Below are 21,832 nucleotides of genomic sequence, written 5' to 3'. Positions count from 1 at the left end.
AGAACTGCAATTACGTTATCAATAATGCAGGCAAAGGAAAATTGAAGGAGGCCACAGGAAAGAACACGTCATGGATAAAAGCAGTTCTGTACAAACTGGCATGGAAAAAATAAAGCATAGGCAGAGCTAGCCGTCACAAGGCCTGGGCTGAGCAAGTTATTTTTTTTTTTTTTTTAAATGTCAGAAAGTCTGCCTTTTCAATTCTCTACATTTTTACAAAACCACTTAAATGCGTACATGCCCTTTAACTAAAAATGCAGATTTTAACGCACTTAAATTGTCTGAGAATGTTTTGAGAATTCAGTTAAGGTTAAGGGTAAAAATTATGAAAGTGTTTTTAAATGCATGTGCCTTTCTCTATCTCAGATTAAAACAACAAATAGGATAGGCCTACTTCACAAGCTGTTTCTAAATAGTTGATTCTTATTCTAAATGTTTCTTCTTGTGATTTGGAAACCACAGTATGCCATTATGGAGGAGGACACACCAGGAGGAGGCCATGAACAAGGTGAAATTATGCAAACGTTATCTAATCAGCTGCATCCTAAGCAGAAGTATTTTTGTCAAAACACCCTCATTTCCCTCATCTCCTCATCAAAACAATGTTTAGCTTTACCTTAGTGTTTTAAATAACAAAGTTATTTGAATAATGTTAGGCTGTAATTTGCAGCTTCCCTTTGTATTGACGCTTGACTGAGGAATATTTTGGGGAAAACTGTATTTAAATGACACTAGCGGTAAATAAATGAAACAGTTAACATTAGCATTTAAATGTCCATAAGGTGTTTATGCTGATAGTAATGTAGCTAACTGACAAACTTATTTGGGACTTCTTAAGAGGGCCTCATTAGGCAGGTGACTCTTTCATTCAGTGATTTAGCAATTTGACAGGTAGAACATTTCTCAAAAATACTTTTCTAAACATATTATACTTGCTCATGAACGATTTAGTGAATAGGCTATGCTACATGCTACATTATACAAAGAAGCAATAATTCTGTTTTTTAAAGCACCCCATTCAAACATTTAATTAAAATTTATCTAACAATAAAAGAAAATATCTTTAAAACTATGGATTCCATAAAAAAGGAATGACTTGATTTCATGTGTTTATTATTTTGTAAATGTTCATTTTCAAAACATTTTCAGTCTTGAGGAGGAAAGTGTTGTTAATCTTTGGTACTCTGCTGCACCCTTGTGCCCATCAAGCACATTACTTGGTGATGTGATTTTCTAAAAAAAAAAAAAAATTTCTTTAGGAAGGATATTGCTGATTCGAGAGCTTCCAATATTCACTGTCACATGGATAAATGATGAAAGTGCAGAGCTCATATTTGCAGGTATCGTCTCTCGTTTTTTAGAGTTTGCTTTATGCAAACATCATATAGAAATATTGAATATGTTAGAAAGAAATACAATTTTAAACTGGTACTACTAATTGATAATTTGCCAGACAATAAATCTTTTGTTGCCTTCATAAGAATTTATTGGCTGCACAAGACATTTTGCATCCAGTGAATCAACAAATTCAAAGTGGAGTTACTAAGGACAATAAGATTTTATTTTCTCTTTTATTATGAAATGGTCTCATAAGGTTTTATCCTATGGCTCCTCATCTTTCTTTTCCTCTTTGGTTGCTTCCTCCGTTTTTTCCTCCTCTTTTTCTTCCGTCTTTTCCTTGTCTTCTTCTACCTTCTCTTTCTCTGGCTCTTCCTCTTTCTTTTGCTCCTCCGTTTCTTCCTTCTTTTCCATCTCCTCCTCTTCATCTTCATCCTCCACCACCTCTCCAGCGAAGCGCTCTATCTGAGCAATCCGCCGTTTGATTTCCTTTCGCGTTTCCTCGTGTTCGGCCAGCAGCTTCTTCACTTTGGTCTGCATGAGTTGCATCGTGCTGTACACTCGGTTCACACGGTCCTCCAAGTCCCTCTCGTCTGGCTTCAGTTTCGCAGGGTCCAGCTCCAACAAACCATCCTTCAGCAGAATCTGTCTCCCTTTGTCCTCCAGCATGGCCTTAGCCTCTGGATATTCAGTCAAAGCCTCCATCAGATCATCTTTGGACAGGCAGAAGAGGTCGGAGTATCCTATGCTTCGGATATTGGCCGTTCTACGGTTCCCAGCCTTGCTGCCCTTGATGTTTAGAATGCTGATTTCTCCAAAATAGCTTCCATCGCCGAGGACAACAAATTGAGTGACACCATCGTCAGCCACAACAGCGAGTTTGCCATCCTTTATGATGTACATCTCCCGACCAATATCGCCCTTGCGACAGATGTAGTCACCGGGACTGAAGACTTGTGGGCGAAGCTTCAACACCAACTCGATTAGCAGCCCTGCTTCACAGTCGGCAAAGATCCGCACCTTCTTGAGGGTATCTAAGTGCACGTTCATGCCTATCTCTGCCCGTAACTTGTCTGGCAGGTACCTCAGAACCTCTCGTTCATCTTGTGCTTTCTTGTTAGTCCACAGGAAGTCAAACCACTTGATGACACGGATCTCAAGATCCTTGCTGACATGCCGCGCGTGCATGTACTGCTTGATGTTATCAATCCTGGCTTGAAACTGAGCCTGGGCCGCGTTCATATTTGAGATCATTGTAGCAATGTTACCCACAATGGTGGCAAAGATCAAGACACCCACCAGGAAGTCAACCACATGAAAGAGGAATTCAGAGTCTAGCTCTGGAGACGGCGTCTCCCCGATGGTGGTGAGGGTAAGAGTGGACCAGTAGAGGCTGAAGGAATATTTTCGCCCAAGCTCTCCGAACTCATCTTCGGTGAGAGATGGATACACCCATGCATCTGATCCGAACCCGATGGCCTTGGAGAAGGAGAAGTAGAGGCATGCGTTCCAGTGGATGATGATGATGATATACATGATCAAAGTGCAGATTCGGAAGATGTTGGGGTAGTTGGTCATGGTTTCTGAGATTGTGAAGAACTCAAACATGCGGTTGAGGCGGAGCAACTTGTTTATGCGGATCTCTGGGTAGTCTAACCCTAAAACGAAGTAGAAGATGTCCGTGGGTAGCATAGAGATGACATCAATCCGGAACTGGAGACTGTCTTTATACCGCTGAAGAAGGAGCTTTTCGTCTTTGACTAGTAAGCCCTGTTCCAGGTAACCTGGTTAAAGAAAGGTGGCATGAAAACACAAATCAGTCACTTCGCTTCATTAAAGAGAGAAATCTGATCGCACTACTGATGTTATATGAACCTGTTCGTGATCTGAAGGCCATGTCAGCCAAATAAAGCAGGTCGGAGGTGTAGTCCAGGAAGAACCATATCAGGAGATAATTGTGCTGTAGCTCCTCAAAGCAGGCTCTATGCAAAGAGACGAAATGTAAAAGCTCTCAAATGTATTACACGCGTTTATCAAGTTTCCAAAATGTACATATGACTGACCATATTGCCTTCATCATATTTATTACAGAATATGAATGACTAACGGAGACGTAAGGAAGCACACTTCAGAGGTTAATAAAAAGGAGACATCTTACATTTGTATTCTTCTCTGATATCATGGTCTCCTCGTCTTATTAAAACATGAACATTTAATTATTACCTTGCAATTATGGCTGTCCAATTGTACATGACGGGAATTGTGATTATAAGCAGCCATTGGTAGTACAGGAGTCCCGCTGGGTTAATCACAAACACCTCCTTAGGCCTTGAGAAAATAAAGTTGACATGAGCAGAAATCAGTGCTGATAACTTTGAACGTTTGGAACATTATCACAGAGTAGAAATGATGGATAAAAAGTCTGATAACAACCCTTCCTTTTTATCTTTATCTTTCTCCTTTTCTTTTTCCTTTTCCTTTTCCTTCTCTTTTTCCTTTTCCTTTTCCTTTTCTTTTTCCTTTTCTTTTTCATTTTCTTTTTCTTTTTCATCCTTTGGAGTCTTCTCAGTTTTTTCTTTCTTCTCTTTCTTTTCTTTTTTCCTATAGGAAAAGAGAGCAAATTATATTTTAATAAGATTATGTATATTCATTATTTATATCCAAACATTTAGTATGCTACTTACTCTTTCTTCTCCTTCTTTTCTTTTTTCTCCTTTTTCTTTTTCTTTTTGTCTTCCCTACAGACAGCAAAATACACCACTGTCACTATTTAATACATTGCCATACATGCTACATATATATACATACATATTGTATTTATTATATCATATTTAATGATCTTTGATTACTCTTCATTGTTGTTGCTGTTGTTTATGTTAAATACACGTCCTGCACTTGGAGTTGGAATTGGGTCTTCATTGTCCTCCTCTGTGTCCACTTCCATTATTGGAGACATTTGGGGTGGGACTGCAACACCTCCTGATGCAGGTACAACAGTCATGATTCCTTTTCCCCTAAAGTAACAGGCTATAGCAGTGATGTATAATTTACACATTTGTTCATAGTCACGAAAAAAATCTGCAATGGACAATATGTTACTCTAAGAGGATGAAAATTGCCATAAATTCAGATTAAAAACTCACCAACTGTTTTGCTTTAGCCTAAATCCTGTCCCATTCTCTCTTGATCAGAAGATTCACAGAACCACTTAGAATTACAGACCTTCTGTCTGGTGAAATGAAAGATACAGTCAAATTACAGCGAGTGTTTTCAAAGGAGGAGTACGCTTGCGGTTCATTTGTTTGGTTGTGCTCTGTAATGATATCTCAGACTTGAATGACCCTGAGAAGGATTTAGAGATTAATGAAAGACTAGAGTGACAAAGACAAAGCCTCCCCACTGCCTTCTTGAATAGTACATAATTTATACTCCCTCCGACAAAAGTTCAAAGTATTGGTGAGGCCTGTCGTTTATACAATTACACTGGGCATTTTTAGCAACCTGTAGTTTTCGTAATTGTATCATATTCAGAACAAATTTTATGTTCATTTTTAAATGATTTCACCAGAGTGCCTCAAATAAGGCATATGTGAATGACCACATTTTGTGTGTGTGGTATTTATTTAACTGTAATTTCATGGTACTTATGCTGTCGCAACATTATAATGGTGTAATTTATGTGCATGCGCTTGCTAGACTGTGAGCCATGGAGTGAGAGATTTTCCTCATGCAGTAACATCTGCCCAGTCAGCACTCTTGCACAGATCTGCTTTATCCTATTAAAACAAGCCTGCCAGCCTTACTTTCACAGCTACTCACAGCTTTATTACAAGCCTTCTAGAGAAATATATGGCCTGTTTTGTTGGATATACATAGTTTTCATTTCATTTCATACAGTACATGTAGTATATATTTTTTTCTCATAAAAACGAAATTTATGCATATGGAAAATGTACAATCAAAAAATTTTGAACAGGATGAAGATCCAAATTTATCTTATTTTGTTGAAATATTTTTTTTTATTGGAAAAAAAGAGAATATGCTTGCATGTTTGCCGGAAAAAAAAATAAGTACTGGTTTATCTTGATCTTCAAATGTAAAGGTTTTCACCCCCAGCGCTTAATGCATTGTGTTCCTTCTGGAGCATCAGTGAATGTTTGAATATATATGTTTGTGTGTGTGTGTGTGTGTGTGTGTGTGTGTAAATATGTATTTTGTATTTTTTTGTATTTTGTTTTCACCAATCACTACCATTTTTTTCTTTCATGTGTTGTATTTCAAATTATAAAATGGCCTTTAATTGCAGGGAGCCTTGTGTGTTTGCGTGTTTGTGTGTGTGTGTGTGTGGTCCTGGTAAACCCTACATCATGCGGACATTTTAGGTCCTCATGAGGAAACAATCTTACGAATGAAGTTTTTTGAAAATATGAAAATGCACAGTTTCCTGTAAGGGGTAAGTTTAGGTGTATGTTTGGTGTAGGGCAATAGAATATACACTTTGTACGGTATAAAAACCATCAGCCTATGGAATCTCACCATAAAACATAGAAATCCAACATGTGTGTGTGTGTGTGTGTGTGTGTGTGTGTGTGTGTGTGTGTGTGTGTGTGGTCCTGTTATTCTTTATGTTATGAGGAACACATTTTTGTATTATTTTTGTTTAAAAAAAAAAAAGTTTTTGCAGTATAAAAACAATTACATCAATTCAATGTCCTCATAAAACATGGAAACTCAACATAAGAAGTAAAAGTTTTCACTCCCTGGCGCTTAATGCATTGTGTTCCTTCTGGAGCATCAGTGAATTATTTGAATATATGTGTGTGTGTGTTTGTGTTTGTGTGTGTGTGTGTGTGTGTGTGTGTGTGTGTGTGTGTGTGTGTGTGTGTGTGTGTGTGTGTGTGTGTGTGTGTGTGTGTGTGTGTGTGTGTGTGTGTGTGTGTGTGTGTGTGTGTGTGTGCATGTGCGTGTGTGCGTGCCTTTAGTGACTGGTTCTTCACACAAAACTGTTTTGTCCATTTTTATTATTTCCAAACTTTTGCATACATTTCAGTTGACTAAAGAGGCCTTTAAAGGCAGTAAGACAAAAGGCATTTTATTTTAAGAAACTGAAAGAGAAGACATAACAATAATCGCTTTCTGCAGCAGTATCGGCTCAATTCTTACAGTGAGGTTAATAAAAATTGTCATCTGCCAGGAAACATTTTCAGAGACAACACAACAGGAATGTGCCACACTTTGTTCCAGCAAGCCAGTAAGACACCCCCTCTGTCTAGCCAAGTCCATGTGTGACCATAGAGGTGTGGCCTTAATGTCAGCGATGTGACTGATTGGTTAGGATCTTGGGAGTGGGGGCTTGTGATAATCTCTATCACTACACTAGCAGAGCAGCATCAGGAGCATCAGTCACCAACGCCTGGTCTGCACCAGCAGTAGCATCAGGCCCCACCAAAGTGGTGTCGATTTCCACAGCAACTGCTGGTACCTCAGGGATGAGAGACGGATCAGCAGCAGCAATAACAGGTTCAGCAGTAGCCTCAATGGCAACATCCACGGGTGCGATCTCGTTTACGGCAGTAACATCAACAGTTGCAGCGGTTCCAGCAGGTTCAGGTTCGACACCAGCTTCAACAACTTCTGCAGCTTCTGCACCCTCTGCTTCTTCTGCACCTTCGGCCTCATCTGAGTTCAACGGAGCAGCCGGCTGGGCAGGCTGGGCAGGCTGGGAGCCGTAGGGAGGGTAAAACCCACGAAACTGTGGCTATGGTAGATAGAAAAGTAGGAACAAACTCATAAAATACATAATGTTTAAAAAATGTGTGATTCAATTTTGATAAGATGAAATAACCTACAGCTCCTTCCTCATCTGATTCATCTCCTTTGGGTGCGAAAAAAGCGGGGTTGAGAAAATAGCCCTGAAGAAAAGTTTAAAGATCAGTGTCAATGCAAAGTAAAACCATTTTGGGTTCTCCAAGGAACTTTTCAGTAAATGGTTCTAAAAATAATAATTTTTTTTTTTTTTAGTCTGAAGAACTTTTTTCCACTATAAATAACTTTTTGTAGAATGGAAAGGTTCCAAGGTTGGATGTGTGAATCATTGACACAAAATATTTATTTTAAGAGTGTATTACCACTCTGTAGTTTTTATCTTTTTTTTTTTTTCAAAGATTAGTAGCAAAGCCATGCTAAAAGCTAAAATGCTATTGGCTACTACTCAATACACAAAGCTAATGTCTTTATGTTATACCCTAAATGATACACATCATAAACAGACGCGAAAAAGAAACAGAAATCATTAAAAGAAAATGACTCAAAGTATTGATAACATGTTGCTAATCTGCTGTGGCATAACATGCTCTAACATGGCTTGACTAAAACTGATCAAAAATAGCAATAGCATGTTGCTAACCTGCTGTGGTGCTTGAGGTGAAACTTGAGGCTGGGTCTGTAAAAGGGAAAAATATATTTTCAAGAATGTTTCAATAGGTTATCATTTCTCCTCAAAAACTCAAAAATGTGTATGATATATGTTTTTGATAGTATGAGAGGGGTTTACATTAACAGGTGCGGGTGCTGCGGGTGCTGCAGGTGCTGCCTGTGAGGAACACAAAATGTCATCAGTTCCATGAAACCAGTTACTTCTGAGACATGTTCACACAGTAAAGTCTTTAAATGACACAAAATGGTACAATTTTTAGCATACAGGCTGTTGAGCACCATTAGCAACAGCACCAAAACCCTGCAAAAACATTGATTACATTATATTGTTATTATTATAAAAAGCCTCTAGGCCTATGTCATTAGCGCCACTGAACTGACCTGTTGCTGCAGATGTCCAAACATTCTGTAGAGTTCCATCAACTGTAGAGCTGTGTTAGCATTACCATTAGTCTGCTGCTGGAGAAAAAAGACAACAAGTGTTATACAAAATTTTAGGCCAAACATTAACATCCATTAACAACCATCTCACAGAGGTCTTACCTCACTGCTGCCACTGTCAAGGGCCTAAAATGTGCAAAGCAAGAGGAAGATGTCAAAAATGTGTGAAACTTACACTTTGTAATGCTGTCTTGAACTGAGAATCGAGAACTTACAGGGGCAGCTAGTGAAGAGCCCAGCAAACACATCAAAAACGCCAGAGCTTTCATATTTGCTCTTATGATCCGAAAAAGAAAAACAAACAAAACATGTTGATGTAGCATAGTGTAACATATCCATGAGTTATAACTCTAGAAATGATAAGCGCTTACCTCTTTTTGAAAATCACAAGGAGAATTGGCTGGCTTCTTGAAGTTTAAAGTTGAATGCATAACTACTGTACAGGGCTGCTATATATACTTAGCAGATCCTGAAACAAGCCAATCATCTCTCGGCAAAGAGGGAAATCTATTTTTTGCCTTTATTCCTGAAACAAGGTTGGAATTACAAATGTTAATGACTCATTATGTATAATTATACACTGTGCAATTCTGCTTGGTGCACAGTTCTTCAAAAAGACAGACGAAAAATGAAATTATGTACCCGATCCTCCAGACAGGAGGGTTGTCTGTCTGTTGTGTTTGATGGTGAAGTTTTTATATATATGGCTTTCAAGGGGCCCCTTTTCGCATGTGAGTGGGACTTGTGGGCGCCTGCCAAATTGATCGATCTAATTAAAACAGATCTTCACAATGAAGCTCATATTACACATTCTTCTGAACTCTTAATTACAGACTGAATGCACCATTTCTTGCTGATTCATTTGGAGATACATCTTTTTACTGTGAGGACACTGACAGCTTCTTTAGTACTGTCTGCGTTTTTTCCCTTACTCTATGGTTTGGAGCATTACAAGGATTGATATGCCTAATGCTTTAGGGAATCCACATCCAAGATGTCTTCCATCTGATAAAGTGAGAATATAAAAGGTTTATATATATCCACTTGCTGAGCTCAAAAGATTCAGGCAAGAGAGGACATATACCCTTGCTCCCCTTCGGTCAATTTTTCAGACAAGATACATTTGAAGATGTTTCATTCATTCATTCACTTGTCATATCATAAAAGTGTACTGGCTGTTACTTCACATTTGAATATAGCCTATTTAAGAAATGGATTGATGCTAACATACTGTAGATCTATTATTTTGTGGTTTTATATTTGTTTTTATGTAAAGAAAATATTAAAATTCCTCATGACCTGGCATTGCAAAACTTTTCATAGTTTACTCTTTAAATTATTCATAGTTTACTCTTTAAAATTCCCTGCATTTTGTTTGTATGAGCATATTAAATAATTCTCTAATTTGATATACACATCTTCAAGCTTTCTTGAGGTTGAACATGGCCTAACAAAGTGTTTGCTCTTCTAAAGTGTTAACGAGCATGAATTTAATGATTCTGATCATGCTGGATCATGCTTATTATACTGCAGATTCTTTAATGTGACGGTGCATAATATTTCATTTGAGCCTTTCAGCAAAAATATTTGTAAACTTTGAAAAAAAATATGATTTGTATTATTTATATTGCTTTTTAAAACTCCATCTCCTGCTTTGTAACAACTGGCACTAGGATAAATAAGTGCAGATACAATTTTAAAAAGTTTTGTTTAATTGACTTTATTACTGAAAACACTACTCACAAAAGGCCTAGATTAGAAAATGTTCATTGAAATTTGTTCAGTTTTTCACATCAGAATAAGACCAAACCAGCACATGTCAATCTGTATACCATGCAGTTACAGAACTCAAAAAAAATGTTGTTATACATATGGGTAAATCATCTTCTTCATGTTAAATAATCATCTCATTTTAAATTATTATTCCAGAAAAAAAATAAGTATGTATTAATTCTAAATAGCATTAGACACAAAACTTTAACACACTCTTGTTGATTGACTTTTTTTTTTCCTCACTCATCTTCAAAGATGTGCCTGTGGGCACAAGAAATTGTATGTTAAAAAGATATAATTATAAATATAGATATAGATATAGATATAAAGAAAAGCATAAAAGAGTGATTTCAAACAATGTCAAAAACAATATTGTGTTGCAGTACATAAGTAGGATGAATGAATTAAATTCGGATACACCTAAGCAGTATCTCACCAGTCTTCATGGCTTGTTAGACACCTGAAAACAAAAGTGCGGATAATTAATCGATGTGTGGCACGCATAATCTGCTGTTTCTGCAAAACTGCTGCTGACATACGAGATTCGCAAGTTCTCATTTTGGTTAAACACATCCTGGCTAAATGTGGCACCGAAGGAGTTATTATGTTGTCAAATCAGAGCTTTGCTGAAGTTTGTGTTTTTAGCTCTCCCACCACACACATACACACACACACACACCTGTCCTGTCTGAGCCTGCTGCTCCGGCTGGGTCTGCTGCTGAGCCTCTTGGGTTTGTGGAGGAGCATCCTGGAATGGTGGGTTCTGTGTAAAAAATGCAATAAAAGTTCACCATGTTTCAGGATTCAGGCTCTCAGCAAATTTTAATAACAGTGCAAGTGATTATGAAAGCACAGAAGTCGAAAGCGTAATTGTCTCACCACAGGTGGCTGCTGGGGAACAGTCTGTGGCATAAAATCGAAGGGGAAGATCTGTATATTCACAAACATATAAAAGACCATATCATCAAACAAGCATTCACAAACATGTTTTTTAAATAATAATGTCAAAATGTTGAAGTAATTCCAAGAATTTACATTTGGGATTTGAGGTATCAGGGGAACACTTGGTTGGTCCTGAAATCAAAACAACATCTACACTGTAAAAACAGGGTTTTTACTTTATGTTTTTACATTTACAGTTAAGCAAAGACCAACTTTTTTTAGTGTAGTGCTCGCAGAAAAAAAAAAGGTCATTACCTGATGCTGACTGAAGTCATAGGGGTAAAACTTAAGGAGAAAAACAAAACCCCCAGTTATTTTATTGCATCACAAAATTATGTTTATCTCTGTAGTTTAATGAGACTTTTGCAGAGGCTCAAGCAACACTCTGCATAAGTAACTTCATAAAGAGTGTACTTAAACATCTCTAGACTTTGATGAATTTTTTTGTTCACTCACGATTTCCACACTTTTTCTGCCAGGAACTTTAGGGAGAGAGTATTTGATGAAAGCTTTTGTAGGGAATGACTGAGAACGGGGGGAGAGAGAGAGAGATGCCACAGCGTCAATAAAAGTAGGCCTAGTAATCATGTTTATTCTTTTTCGAATACACACTTTGTATATTTATTCAACTGATTGAGCTGAGCTTATCAAAAAGGCAATGGTAGATCACAAGAGTCTCGGAAGCTTGTAGACAGAAAAACATGACTGACTTACCGCTGTGCCAGCTGCTCCTCCTACTGGACTGGCAGGGAATTGCGGAGGGAAAATCTATTTGATAAAAATATAAATAAATGATTGTTATTATTAATGTTTTTTATACATTTATGATGCTATACAGCACACACACACACACTATAATGTAACCGTCTGTGAAGTATCAAAATAAAATTTTAAGATAACAAGCATCAAAGTTTGATTTAAACCATTAATTTCACTACGGTTTAAATCTTTGAGTTGGGTTTTTACAGCAAGGACCATAAATGTGCTTCATGTGGTACCATAAAAAAAAAAAAAAAAATATATATATATATATATATATATATATATATATATATATATATATATATATATATATATATATATATATATACATGAATACATTAGGTTACAGAAAACTAGTAAGTAATTTTAAGGGTTAGGGCAGTTAGAAATGACTACTTCAGGTACCAAAAAGACATCTTTACAGCAGGGTTTACAGCATAAAACTATTTTCTTATTTTCATTTAGCCTGTTATTATTTATACACTAAAATAGCCTAACTAAATTCAAACTGAAACATTTATGAAACTATATACGGTACCACTTTGAATTATTATATTTAAGGTAATAAAAAAGAAAAGTAGCCCATACGATTTCCATGCTGATTGGAGCGTTCAGACCAGGATGTGGCTGTGATGGTATTCCCTGGAAGCCACCATTATTTACCTAAAATACAAATGAAAGGAGTTAAAATTAATTTAAGTAGATGCCTGAAAAGAACATGTTAAGTTCGGTTATAATTACAATGTTCAATTCATGTTCTGTAACAACCTCAGGAGAGTCAGTTAAACCTATAAATCATATAAACACATGTCACGGAGTAGCATGTCATCATCCAGTGTAATATTACAGAGCTATTTTCATCATGGAACTGGGTGCAATGTGTTGATTATGGTTAAAGTAAAAGATTCCGAAGACTGTTATGGATACGGAAAAGTCAAGAATGTTCAAGTGTGGTTAACCCCACCTGCTTCGGGTTGCCATAATGAGGGAGATAATTGAAAAACGGTGAAAGCTAGAGAGAGATATAAACACACATGGAAAAAAAAAGTATCAGTTACAACAGCTGGCCGACAGAGACATAAAACAAACTTTGAGGACTACAAAGACATTCCTGAGAAAAAGTTGAATGTGTACTTACTGGTGCTGCAGATACTGCACCAGCCAGAAGAAGACACAGGAGAGATGTCCACATGTTTAGAGATTCACCAACCTTACACAAACAAAGACATGAGATGAGACTGTCAAAAACAATGAAGGAGCGCTAGTGCTGAGCCATAACATAGAAACAGAACAACTTACAGTGCAAAGAACGGTCAACCAGCTTTTTCACCTTGGCCACAGGTAGATTCACTAGCTCTGAGAGTTTTCATGCTTTTATTTGGTCTCTGGCTTAGCGCTTAGCCAATCCCTCTCAGACTAGACTTTATCATGACCTCACAGATACAGAAAGATGGTTATTGAGAAAATGACCTGTAGTCAGTCATTGTCTGCCTTTCTGTCAGCTATTATTATAATGATGATAGTCATAGGAAGTGCTGATATCACCAGCCTGTGTTTTTGAAGCTATATTTTAAAGGTACAAAATATCAGTGCTATCAAAAATAGGAACTGAGTTTGTTTTTTTGTGTGTGTGTGTATGAACTTAGTGGTGTTTAATTGCAACTATGCAAATGTCAGGTTTGGAAGAGCATTTTTTGGGATGATATTTATTATCAGCCAAACTAGGAATTGTTATGTATTTGTATTAACAGCATACAACAAATAATACAACAACAAAGTAACACACACAAGGAGGCAAAGAAATGATTCAATGGTTTATTATAAATCAAAAAAAGCAATGGTTTTTATGGCTCTCATGCATCAAGCCAATGAGAAAGCACCATTTGATTGATCGGCATTATTTCTAATGCAGGAAAGTATTTACACAGTCAATTTGCTAAACACTAAGCAGATCCTTGCCATTCAGGAATTGGTGGTCAGCTTATCTGTTCATCTGTGAGAGAAGAAAAAAAAAAGAAGGCTTTAGAAATGTGTTGTTTTGTCTAGAGGTTTCTATTCTATTGTTTATGTTAGAATAAAATAAAATAAGAATAATGTGCTGCTCAAAGCTGTGACATATTTACTACAAAAAAAAAGAAAAAGCAACTATAGACAGTTTTTACTCAGAAATTGCAAGTACACCTCAAAAGTAATAATTACAAAGAAAGGCAACAATACACTGATTTAACATGAAAATTTGAAGTAGAATGACTTAAATATATATATTTTTTTGTAAAGCCTGCTCCAGTAATCTTTCTTTTTCCATAAAAAAAAACAATAATAATAATTAAATAAAACCTTAAACTGATGGCAGTAGAGCATTGTGATGGATATATTGGTTAATTAATAATGAACCAACCAGTCTGGTTTAGTCATCATGATCATCATCATCGTCCTTTGGAACAGGGGCCTAAAAAAAATTGAAAATTAGAAATAGACACATATATATGTGAAATTATAATACATATTACAAATGTTCAGACTGTACTGGGGCAGCAGGGGCAGCAGGAATAGCAGGAACAGCTGGAGCAGCTGAAGCAGCTTGAGGAAAGCCGAATGGGTACAGCTAGAAAAAGAGGAAAATTAATTTAGGAAGAAATGGGGTTATTGTACTGGAGATTCACATTGTGTGACAATTAAAAAGGGAGGAAACACGTACAACTTCAATACTTTCTCTGCCTCCGGGCTGGGGAATCTCATGCTTAATGAAGCCACGGACAGGTTGAGCCTGTGGAGAATAAGACAAAATGAGGACAGATTGCATGCTAAACTAGCAGGTAATAATGAATAGACTGTGAAAAGAGATGAAAACTAGTTGAAACTTACAGGATCTCCAGCTGCAGCCTGCTGAGCTGCCAAGAGCTGATAAAATAAAATAAAATAAAATATTTATTATTATAATCCATAATATATTATTAAGTGATTTTAAAATCAATCTATTTCACACTTACAATTTCGACTTCAGAAGGTCTAGGTGCAGCGGCAGCCGCAGGAAGAGCCTGTAGATCATTATACACACTTCTAATATTATACAATCTGCAGTATTATCAAATATGACATATATATATATATATATATATATATTACTATACATGCACTATATACTCCCATATGCCATGATTCATTTCATTTAGACTATCATTTTAAATTAGAAACCTTTATTTCATGTTTGGACCAAACTAACCTGTGGAGCCAGGACAGGTTTGTACTCTAGCTCATAATACATCAATTGCTGTAGGTCAAAATACAGGCCATTCAAAGCTGGTATTACATAATCTCTTGTCATAGCTGATTCATGAATAAATATATAACAGACAAATATTGTAGATGACGTACCGGAGCGCAGTAGGCCACTCCAATGACAAATGTCAGCAAAAAGAGGGTTCTCATGTTGAATGTTATCGTCTGAAATGAAACGTGAAATACACATTTTTGTGAAAGATGTAGTTTCATTGTTCAGTATCATATATGTAATCATCTACAACAGGATCTAGAACTAGAACTAGACCTTCAACCACAAACAGCAAAGTTACTGATCAACATGCATTAAATTAATAGCACCTTACCTTTGTTTAAGACTGGTGAGCTTGATCAGGGATTGTTGAAGAGGATTTTGTGATACTACTCTCTAGATTTAGCCCTTATATACGTTTTGAAAACAAAAGGCCCATAACATCTTCATCTCATTGGCTTTGGTGGCCTGCCAAGTTCCTTTAAAGAGAACAAAAAAGCAAGAATACATATTTTCTTATCTCAAAGCCAAATTTTGTCTGTGCTTGTAATTATATTGAAATCTGGCAAGATTCATTAAATGTATGTGACAGTATAGAACTAATAAATCAAACGCAATCAAAAAATACATTTATGTTAAAGGTGATGAAATCATCTGACAGCACTGTTCTCACTTGTCTAAGCTGTAAAAACTTTCTGCCTGTCTGTGCATTCATAAATAATGTATATATAACAAATACCAAAATAAACAAAACCACTGTAGCATAGCAATGTTTTTAATTATTTTATATTGAATATAAATGGTTTTTTTTTTCAGTAATGTGTGAAAATAAATATATACAGTTCCACTTTCTTTGAGTTATAAGCTGGATTTAAATTTTTGGGAAACATCAGTGAAAGTCAATAATTTGACTTTGTTGCCTTTTATGTAAAGATTTACAAAGTAATTTACGAAATTTCCCTTGCAGTCAGTCACTCTCAACGTCACATCGGGGACCGACGAATTAGGATATCGCTTTGACAGACCAACCTACTTTGAATGTAAACTAAACAAGCCACTGCAAATTGGCATCCAATTATTGCAACCAGCTGCCTCTGATCACAGCGTGAGTATAAGAAGGCAGCAGGTGCAATGCATACCAGCTTTTCACTTCAGAGCCGAGCGACAGTATCGTTCTGCTCAACTGTGTCTACTGTGAACTACGAGTTCAGCACGCTCTCGGAAGCTTCCTGTTTTGGCGAGATGGCACTTCAGCGGTGGTCATTCCAGTGTCGAGTGAATTACACACTTCAGGCTGCACTATGCCCCTTGTGTTGCAAGCAGTCATCTCCCATCCGCCTCCCTCTGTTTTATTGGTATGGAGTTGGATTCGGTCAAACAGACAGCGCACCTCACAGAGGTACATGCATGGTCGGTGCTAGCCTGCTTGAATACATTCAAGGGCAGGACAATGGTCCCACTGAAACTTTTTCAGAGGCTCCTTGAGCATATGGCAGCCGCAGCGTCACTTACACTGCTCTACATATGAGACCACTCCAACACTGGCTTTATGGCCGAATCCAGAGCATGGAAGCGCGCCACTCACTGGGTCCAAGTTACACCGTTCCTGTCGCCAAACACTCACCCGTGGTCAGATCTCACATTCCTCTGGGCAGGGGTGTCCCTAGAACAGATATCCATGCATGCTGTGGTTTCCCACTACACCCTTCAAAGACCAAGTGGTAAACCTACAAGTACTGCTCCTGAAGGAGGCAGACCCAGCCCTAGCTTTGCTCTGTCCCGTCCGAGCACTGAGATGCTACATAGACCGAACACAAAGCTTCAGGACCTCAGACCATCTCTTTGTCAGTTACAGAGGCTCCGCAGAGAATGGCCCACTGGATTGTGGATGCCATAACCCTGGCTTATCTGCCCTTTGAGGTTGCGAGCTCACTCAACTAGAAGTGTTGCATCCTTCTGGGCACTGGCTCGTGGGGCCTCACTGACAGATATTTGTAGAGCTGTAGGCTGGGTGACCCCCAACACATTCGCTAGATTCTACAGCCTCCATGTAGACCCGATATCCTCCTTTGTTCTTACCTCAAATGGATAGTGGAACTGAGTGGCCCCGGTTAGTGTTGGCTTGCTTAAACTGCTCCAGAGAGTCCATAGTGTAGACCCTGTTGAGATCCTCCATCACCCTAGGCAGCTGAACACAGAGGAACATCCGGTTCCAGACCTCCATGATGAATCCATGAGAAACGTGGAAGGCTGGGTTCCATATTGAGACCTAAGTGATACCCGTATGTGTATAGTTCTTAGAGCCTGTGGTTCCCCAGCAGACTTCTGCCTTCCCAAGAGGGCTTTAATAACCTCACATTTCTCCATATACACCTAAATGGATGCTATATGTGTATTTGCTTCCAAAAGCTCCTTTGGTAAGGATGGTGCTTCCGCAGCATCCGTTCCAGCGGAATGGGTACGTTTTCTTAGCGTTATCCAATCTCTCCAAGTGAGGTAGTGCTTTGACAATGGTGAGTGGAACTACTTGTTCCGAGTCCCGGTCTTCACCTAATAGGGGCGCAGGAGGCTCACACAGGGCACAGGAAAGGGCAGCACCCATAGCGCTTTGGTAGGTACTCCAATTCGTCGGTCACCAACCTGACTTCGAGAGTGACCGACTAAAAGGGAACGTCTCGGTTACGAATCGACCCGCTGCCACGGTTGCTGTACCACTATTGGGCCGTCAGGTCTCTGCTCCCCAGCGAAAACCTAGTATGCATTGCGCCTGCTGCCTTCTTATACACACGCTGTAATCAGCAGCTGCTAGATGCAATAATCGCATACCAATAAGTATTGGCTTGTTTAGTTTACACTCAAAGTTGATTGGGCTATCGAAGCAAAATCCCAATTCGTCGGTCACCGACGTGACGTCTCCATTCACTCTTTCAGGGAACGAGGGTTACCATACGTAACCGAGATGGTTTTTATGTTCATTTTTTCATGTGTTGTTTAAAACTTTAAACTTTACTCTGCTTCACAATGCCATAGAACAAACTTTTTGTATAAATGATTCCATAAAGAACCTTTAATATCTGAAGAAACTTTGTTTCACAAAAGGTTCTTTGTGGCAAAAGAAGGTTTCTTAAGAAGGTAAGAAAGAGATGGTTCTTGAAAGAACCTTTGACTGAATGGTTCTTTGTGGAACCAAAATTAGTTCTTCTATGGCGCCATTGTGAAAAATCTTTTAAGCACCTTTATTTTTAAGATATGTTATATATGTTTAAATAGTTTATTGGCATTAATTTTGTCATAATTTGTATTTTTGGATATCTTTAGCCTACAAAGTATCCCATACATTGTTTGTACTAATCAGTAACATTTATCAGTAAACTGGACCTTGAAAAAATAGTCACAAAATGTAATAAAATGCTTCTATTTTAAAGTAAGTTAACGGTCGATGGTTTTCCTGATCCTCTATAAACAGGTGATTTTGTTATTCGGATGTCATTGATAATCAGGAATGCTCTACACTGTAATTCTATACTTTTTATTTACTTGTTTTTCTCTGAGTTAAGTGTTAAGTGTGCAAATTTTTTCAGTATTATTAACACCACTGACACTTGATGACAATTATACTGTATGCAACACAGAAGGAGACTCAGGCTGTAATTAGCTTAGCATTTAATTACATGTCAGAGATATATGTTAAAGCCCACACACATAGTTCACAGTAGGCTACAAAAGACAGACATAATAAAAAAAAATTAAAATCTTTTAACATTTAGACTAATCCTCACAAAGTCAAAACTTTAGTTCATATATCTTATGCTTAGAATAAAAGATAAAGAAACAGTAACAAATAAACAAGAAAAAAAAATTCAATGAGACCAGGCTAAAAAGATACATGAAAAGTACCAGGAATGCCTTATCTCATTGAATAGAGCATTAGCATGATATAAGATGCATATTTGCAGTAAAGATTTGTTTTTGGGGTACATATCAGTTTTAGTGTTGACAGTATCAGAACACAGTTGTGGGGATGCTGGAATAAGTCATTTTTTTATACTAGTGCGGATAATATAGGATCACTGTGATTGGGATCAGGCACAACTGCTGAAATGAAAGGCCCATGATCTGAATCCAAAAGTCCAGTGCTGGCTTCAGCAGGCAGGATGTGATCACACAGCACTCGCTCGTTAGCAATCCTACCCGACAGTGCTCCATTATTTGGATGGGATCCACCAGTCACAGAGATGGCCTCCCCACTGGGTGGTACAGCTACAACGCTGGGTAGCTGAACTTCAGAAGTTGCCGGAAAGGTGCTGGGGTGGAAGGTATTGGTCAGTCTTAAAGAGCTAACAGGTACAACAGGTTGTGGTCCAGCTACAGGAAAAGCATTGCGTCTGTGCAAGTCAACAAGACGCATATGTCCCATGTTCTGTGTTCTGTGTGTGACATTATTAGAGATTTAGGCTAAGGTTTATTAATTCCAATAAATACATTAAACCAAATAAAGATACAGTGGTGTCAGAAGTTATGAGAAAAAGTCGTCTGCATTAACATAAGGAATTACACCCGAATAAAACATACTTATGGTGAATAAATATTCCAAATGAAAGCTATTTAAATTGATTCATTTACCATTCATTGTTGAATATGTGGAACCATGTAAAGAATTTGATGAACTGTGGAAAAAAAAAACATTATATATTAGAATTTTTTTTTTTTTTTTTAAAGCCAGAGCTGCATGAGTCCAGAAAGTCTGTGTTGATACCTGCTGTTGCTGAGGCTGGTACATAGGCTTGTTTTGTTTATTTTGTGTCATTAATGGCTGTGAAACTGGAACTGCATTATCAGGGTATTGTTGAGATGCTGCATGCTGGTGTCACACCCTCAGCTCGTTCCCTCAGCCCCAGTCACCATTGCCAGTCACCATCCACTCAATCTCCCATGCACCGCTCACGTGAACCGTCACCTGAATACTGATTACCCGCACCTGCACCAGCAATTACCACACCTTTAAATGCTCACCTCACTCATTCACTCACCGGCTGGAATCGAGATTGCATGGACGCTCTTATGGATCTTCTACCTGCTTCTTGTGGATCATATTGTGACTCTGTGGAGATTCAGACACAGCGATTAAGGGAAGTGACTCTTTGTTGTCTGGCCTAGCCTTGTGCTTGAACTCACCTATGTGATCAGTGCTTGAAGATTCTTCGTCTGTGACCACACTTACTTGTTCTGTTAAAAGTCCTATGTTAATAAAGCTTCACGTAAACACTTACCCATCTCCTCCTCTCCTTGTGTGGATGTGACAGCTGGAAAGCAGGCACTCTATTGGAAGAACTGATGATAGAAAGGGGCAAGAGAGAAATAATGTAAGGTTAGGAATTAGAAGACTGACAAGCATGCAAAAATACGTGTATTTTGGGCCTGATGATATTCAATGAAAAGACTGAATAAACTGAATGACTCCTCTTAGGATTGATAAATGGTAAATATGCTGAGCAGAAAAACTGCTTTTTTATTAGCAGTTAAAAATTGTATTAGCATGCATACATTTTACTGATACATGAGCCAATGTATTGCATAAACTCTCTTTGTCTGGACACATCGAGTGCAGCGGGGTTCTTCAATAAATCAAAACGCTTCAGATCTGAGACACAGAAGACAGACAAGAAGATTTCCTCCAGCAGAATATTTCTGATAATTTACCAAACAGTTCAAAGCACAAATGCTTGCTTTAGGGTCACATATAGCAAAAGTTAATTAAGTTTGAGTTTGGATCTCAAATCAGAATAAACCTGCTGAACCCAGACGGTCTTTCAGCTCTTCCTGTGGCATTATTTCTGCTGACTACAAACAAAACCACACATACTTCTGATATTGTTACTGAATGAATGATGGAAACACTCTTACTGGTGGGTTCATTGATTGTGTTCAAAGAATTGGATAATACATAGAGAAAATTATTAATATTACATTTAAAATAAAGTATATATATATATATATATATATATGAGATTAAGTGAATTCATGAAAGTTTCTTACCTGCAGTTGCTAGGGCAAGAGGATGGGGTAAGTACTGGAAGTGTACTGGAAGCTGACTGAGACCAGTATTGGGGTTGATTTGAGATGCCCATAGATTGGTAAGACTAGTCAGATGTGGTTGAGGACCACAGAGCATTCTGGGAGGTTCTACAAATACGATTCCAAAAAAGTTGGGACACTGTACAAATTGTGAGTAAAAAAAGGAATGGAATAATTTACAAATATCATAAACTAGATATAAAATATCTAAACATGAAGCAGAAGCGCAGGAGTTTTCTCTGGGCCAAGGCTCATTTCAAATGGACTTTGGCAAAGTGGAAAACCGTTTTGTGATCATAAGAATCAAAATTTGAAGTTCTTTTTGGAAAACTGGGACGCCATGTCATCCGGACTAAAGAGGACAAGGATAACAAAATTTGTAATCAGTGCTCAGTTCAGAAGCCTGCATCTCTGATGGTATGGGGTTGCATGAGTGCATGTGGCATGGGCAGCTTACACATCTGGAAAGGCACCATCAATGCTGAAAGGTATATACAAGTTCTAGAACAACATATGCTCCCATCCAGATGTCTCTTTCAGGGAAGACCTTTCATTTTCCTACATGACAATGCCAGACCATATACTGCATCAATTAAAACATCATGGCTGTGTAGAAGAAGGATCCGTACTGAAATGACCAGCCTGCAGTCCAGATCTTTCACCCATAGAAGACCTTTGGCGCATCATAAAGAGGAAGATGTGACAAAGAAGACCTAAGATTGAGCAACTAGTAGCCTGTATCAGACAAGAATGGGACAATCTTCCTATTCCTAAACCTGAGCAACTTGTCTCCTC

General features: G+C 37.9%; 5 protein-coding genes across 7 annotated transcripts; all 5 read right to left on the bottom strand.

Moving 5' to 3' along the window:
- Positions 1-1,463: 1,463 nt before the first annotated feature.
- Positions 1,464-4,663, bottom strand: cnga1a (cyclic nucleotide gated channel subunit alpha 1a). 3 transcript variants are annotated; one of them, XM_052545074.1, is made up of 7 exons: positions 4,482-4,663; positions 4,188-4,365; positions 4,023-4,076; positions 3,772-3,939; positions 3,562-3,666; positions 3,214-3,320; positions 1,464-3,122 (listed from the first exon to the last, which is right to left on the bottom strand). In XM_052545074.1, exons 2-7 carry the CDS (start codon positions 4,337-4,339, stop codon positions 1,603-1,605), a joined length of 2,106 nt encoding a protein of 701 aa, XP_052401034.1. In that variant the 5' UTR covers positions 4,340-4,365; positions 4,482-4,663; the 3' UTR covers positions 1,464-1,602. The 3 variants fall into 3 exon arrangements, with proteins under 3 accessions (XP_052401034.1, XP_052401035.1, XP_052401036.1); XM_052545075.1 differs by having other exon boundaries at positions 4,188-4,352; XM_052545076.1 differs by having other exon boundaries at positions 4,188-4,317.
- A 1,686-nt stretch (positions 4,664-6,349) lies between these two features.
- Positions 6,350-8,622, bottom strand: enam (enamelin). The gene is made up of 8 exons (XM_052546505.1): positions 8,586-8,622; positions 8,430-8,490; positions 8,317-8,340; positions 8,155-8,232; positions 7,892-7,930; positions 7,745-7,780; positions 7,188-7,250; positions 6,350-7,096 (listed from the first exon to the last, which is right to left on the bottom strand). Exons 2-8 carry the CDS (start codon positions 8,481-8,483, stop codon positions 6,710-6,712), a joined length of 681 nt encoding a protein of 226 aa, XP_052402465.1. The 5' UTR covers positions 8,484-8,490; positions 8,586-8,622; the 3' UTR covers positions 6,350-6,709.
- A 1,348-nt stretch (positions 8,623-9,970) lies between these two features.
- scpp5 (secretory calcium-binding phosphoprotein 5) lies at positions 9,971-13,013 on the bottom strand. Its single transcript, XM_052544995.1, has 12 exons — positions 12,991-13,013; positions 12,830-12,901; positions 12,656-12,703; positions 12,280-12,354; positions 11,644-11,697; positions 11,386-11,454; positions 11,185-11,214; positions 11,023-11,061; positions 10,867-10,917; positions 10,667-10,750; positions 10,424-10,447; positions 9,971-10,248 (listed from the first exon to the last, which is right to left on the bottom strand). The coding sequence occupies exons 2-11, from the start codon at positions 12,881-12,883 to the stop codon at positions 10,430-10,432; spliced, it is 522 nt and encodes a 173-aa protein (XP_052400955.1). The 5' UTR covers positions 12,884-12,901; positions 12,991-13,013; the 3' UTR covers positions 9,971-10,248; positions 10,424-10,429.
- A 1,085-nt stretch (positions 13,014-14,098) lies between these two features.
- Positions 14,099-15,120, bottom strand: LOC127948812 (CCAAT/enhancer-binding protein beta-like). The gene is made up of 7 exons (XM_052545557.1): positions 15,067-15,120; positions 14,915-14,962; positions 14,682-14,729; positions 14,557-14,592; positions 14,390-14,458; positions 14,219-14,296; positions 14,099-14,140 (listed from the first exon to the last, which is right to left on the bottom strand). Exons 1-7 carry the CDS (start codon positions 15,118-15,120, stop codon positions 14,099-14,101), a joined length of 375 nt encoding a protein of 124 aa, XP_052401517.1.
- Positions 15,121-18,822: 3,702 nt separating this feature from the next.
- ambn (ameloblastin) lies at positions 18,823-21,134 on the bottom strand. Its single transcript, XM_052544800.1, is given in 4 exon segments — positions 18,823-19,011; positions 19,014-19,347; positions 20,233-20,293; positions 20,999-21,134. Coding segments are annotated over 4 exon segments (720 nt in total).
- Between the last annotated feature and the right edge of the window lie 698 nt (positions 21,135-21,832).

The sequence above is a fragment of the Carassius gibelio genome, chromosome B1 (genome assembly GCF_023724105.1).
Source record: "Carassius gibelio isolate Cgi1373 ecotype wild population from Czech Republic chromosome B1, carGib1.2-hapl.c, whole genome shotgun sequence".
Lineage (NCBI taxonomy): Eukaryota > Metazoa > Chordata > Actinopteri > Cypriniformes > Cyprinidae > Carassius > Carassius gibelio.
This window is presented reverse-complemented; position numbering and strand designations above follow the sequence as displayed.

Coding starts and splice junctions, on each gene's coding strand:
- cnga1a (XM_052545074.1), bottom strand. CDS start 4,339: ATGACTGTTGTACCTGCATCAGGAGGTGTTGCAGTCCCACCCCAAATG. Junction 4,077..4,187: donor AACAGCAACAACAATGAAGA/GTAATCAAAGAT, acceptor TGCTGTCTGTAG/GGAAGACAAAAAGAAAAAGA. Junction 3,321..3,561: donor TGGACAGCCATAATTGCAAG/GTAATAATTAAA, acceptor CTCTTTGCATAG/AGCCTGCTTTGAGGAGCTAC.
- enam (XM_052546505.1), bottom strand. CDS start 8,483: ATGAAAGCTCTGGCGTTTTTGATGTGTTTGCTGGGCTCTTCACTAGCT. Junction 8,341..8,429: donor GCTCTTCACTAGCTGCCCCT/GTAAGTTCTCGA, acceptor TGCACATTTTAG/GCCCTTGACAGTGGCAGCAG. Junction 8,233..8,316: donor TTGACAGTGGCAGCAGTGAG/GTAAGACCTCTG, acceptor TTTTTTCTCCAG/CAGCAGACTAATGGTAATGC.
- scpp5 (XM_052544995.1), bottom strand. CDS start 12,883: ATGTGGACATCTCTCCTGTGTCTTCTTCTGGCTGGTGCAGTATCTGCA. Junction 12,355..12,655: donor ATTATGGCAACCCGAAGCAG/GTGGGGTTAACC, acceptor TTTGTATTTTAG/GTAAATAATGGTGGCTTCCA. Junction 11,062..11,184: donor ATGACTTCAGTCAGCATCAG/GTAATGACCTTT, acceptor TTTTGATTTCAG/GACCAACCAAGTGTTCCCCT.
- LOC127948812 (XM_052545557.1), bottom strand. CDS start 15,120: ATGAGAACCCTCTTTTTGCTGACATTTGTCATTGGAGTGGCCTACTGC. Junction 14,730..14,914: donor AACCTGTCCTGGCTCCACAG/GTTAGTTTGGTC, acceptor AATGATCTACAG/GCTCTTCCTGCGGCTGCCGC. Junction 14,141..14,218: donor CTGCTGCCCCTGCTGCCCCA/GTACAGTCTGAA, acceptor AATTTTTTTTAG/GCCCCTGTTCCAAAGGACGA.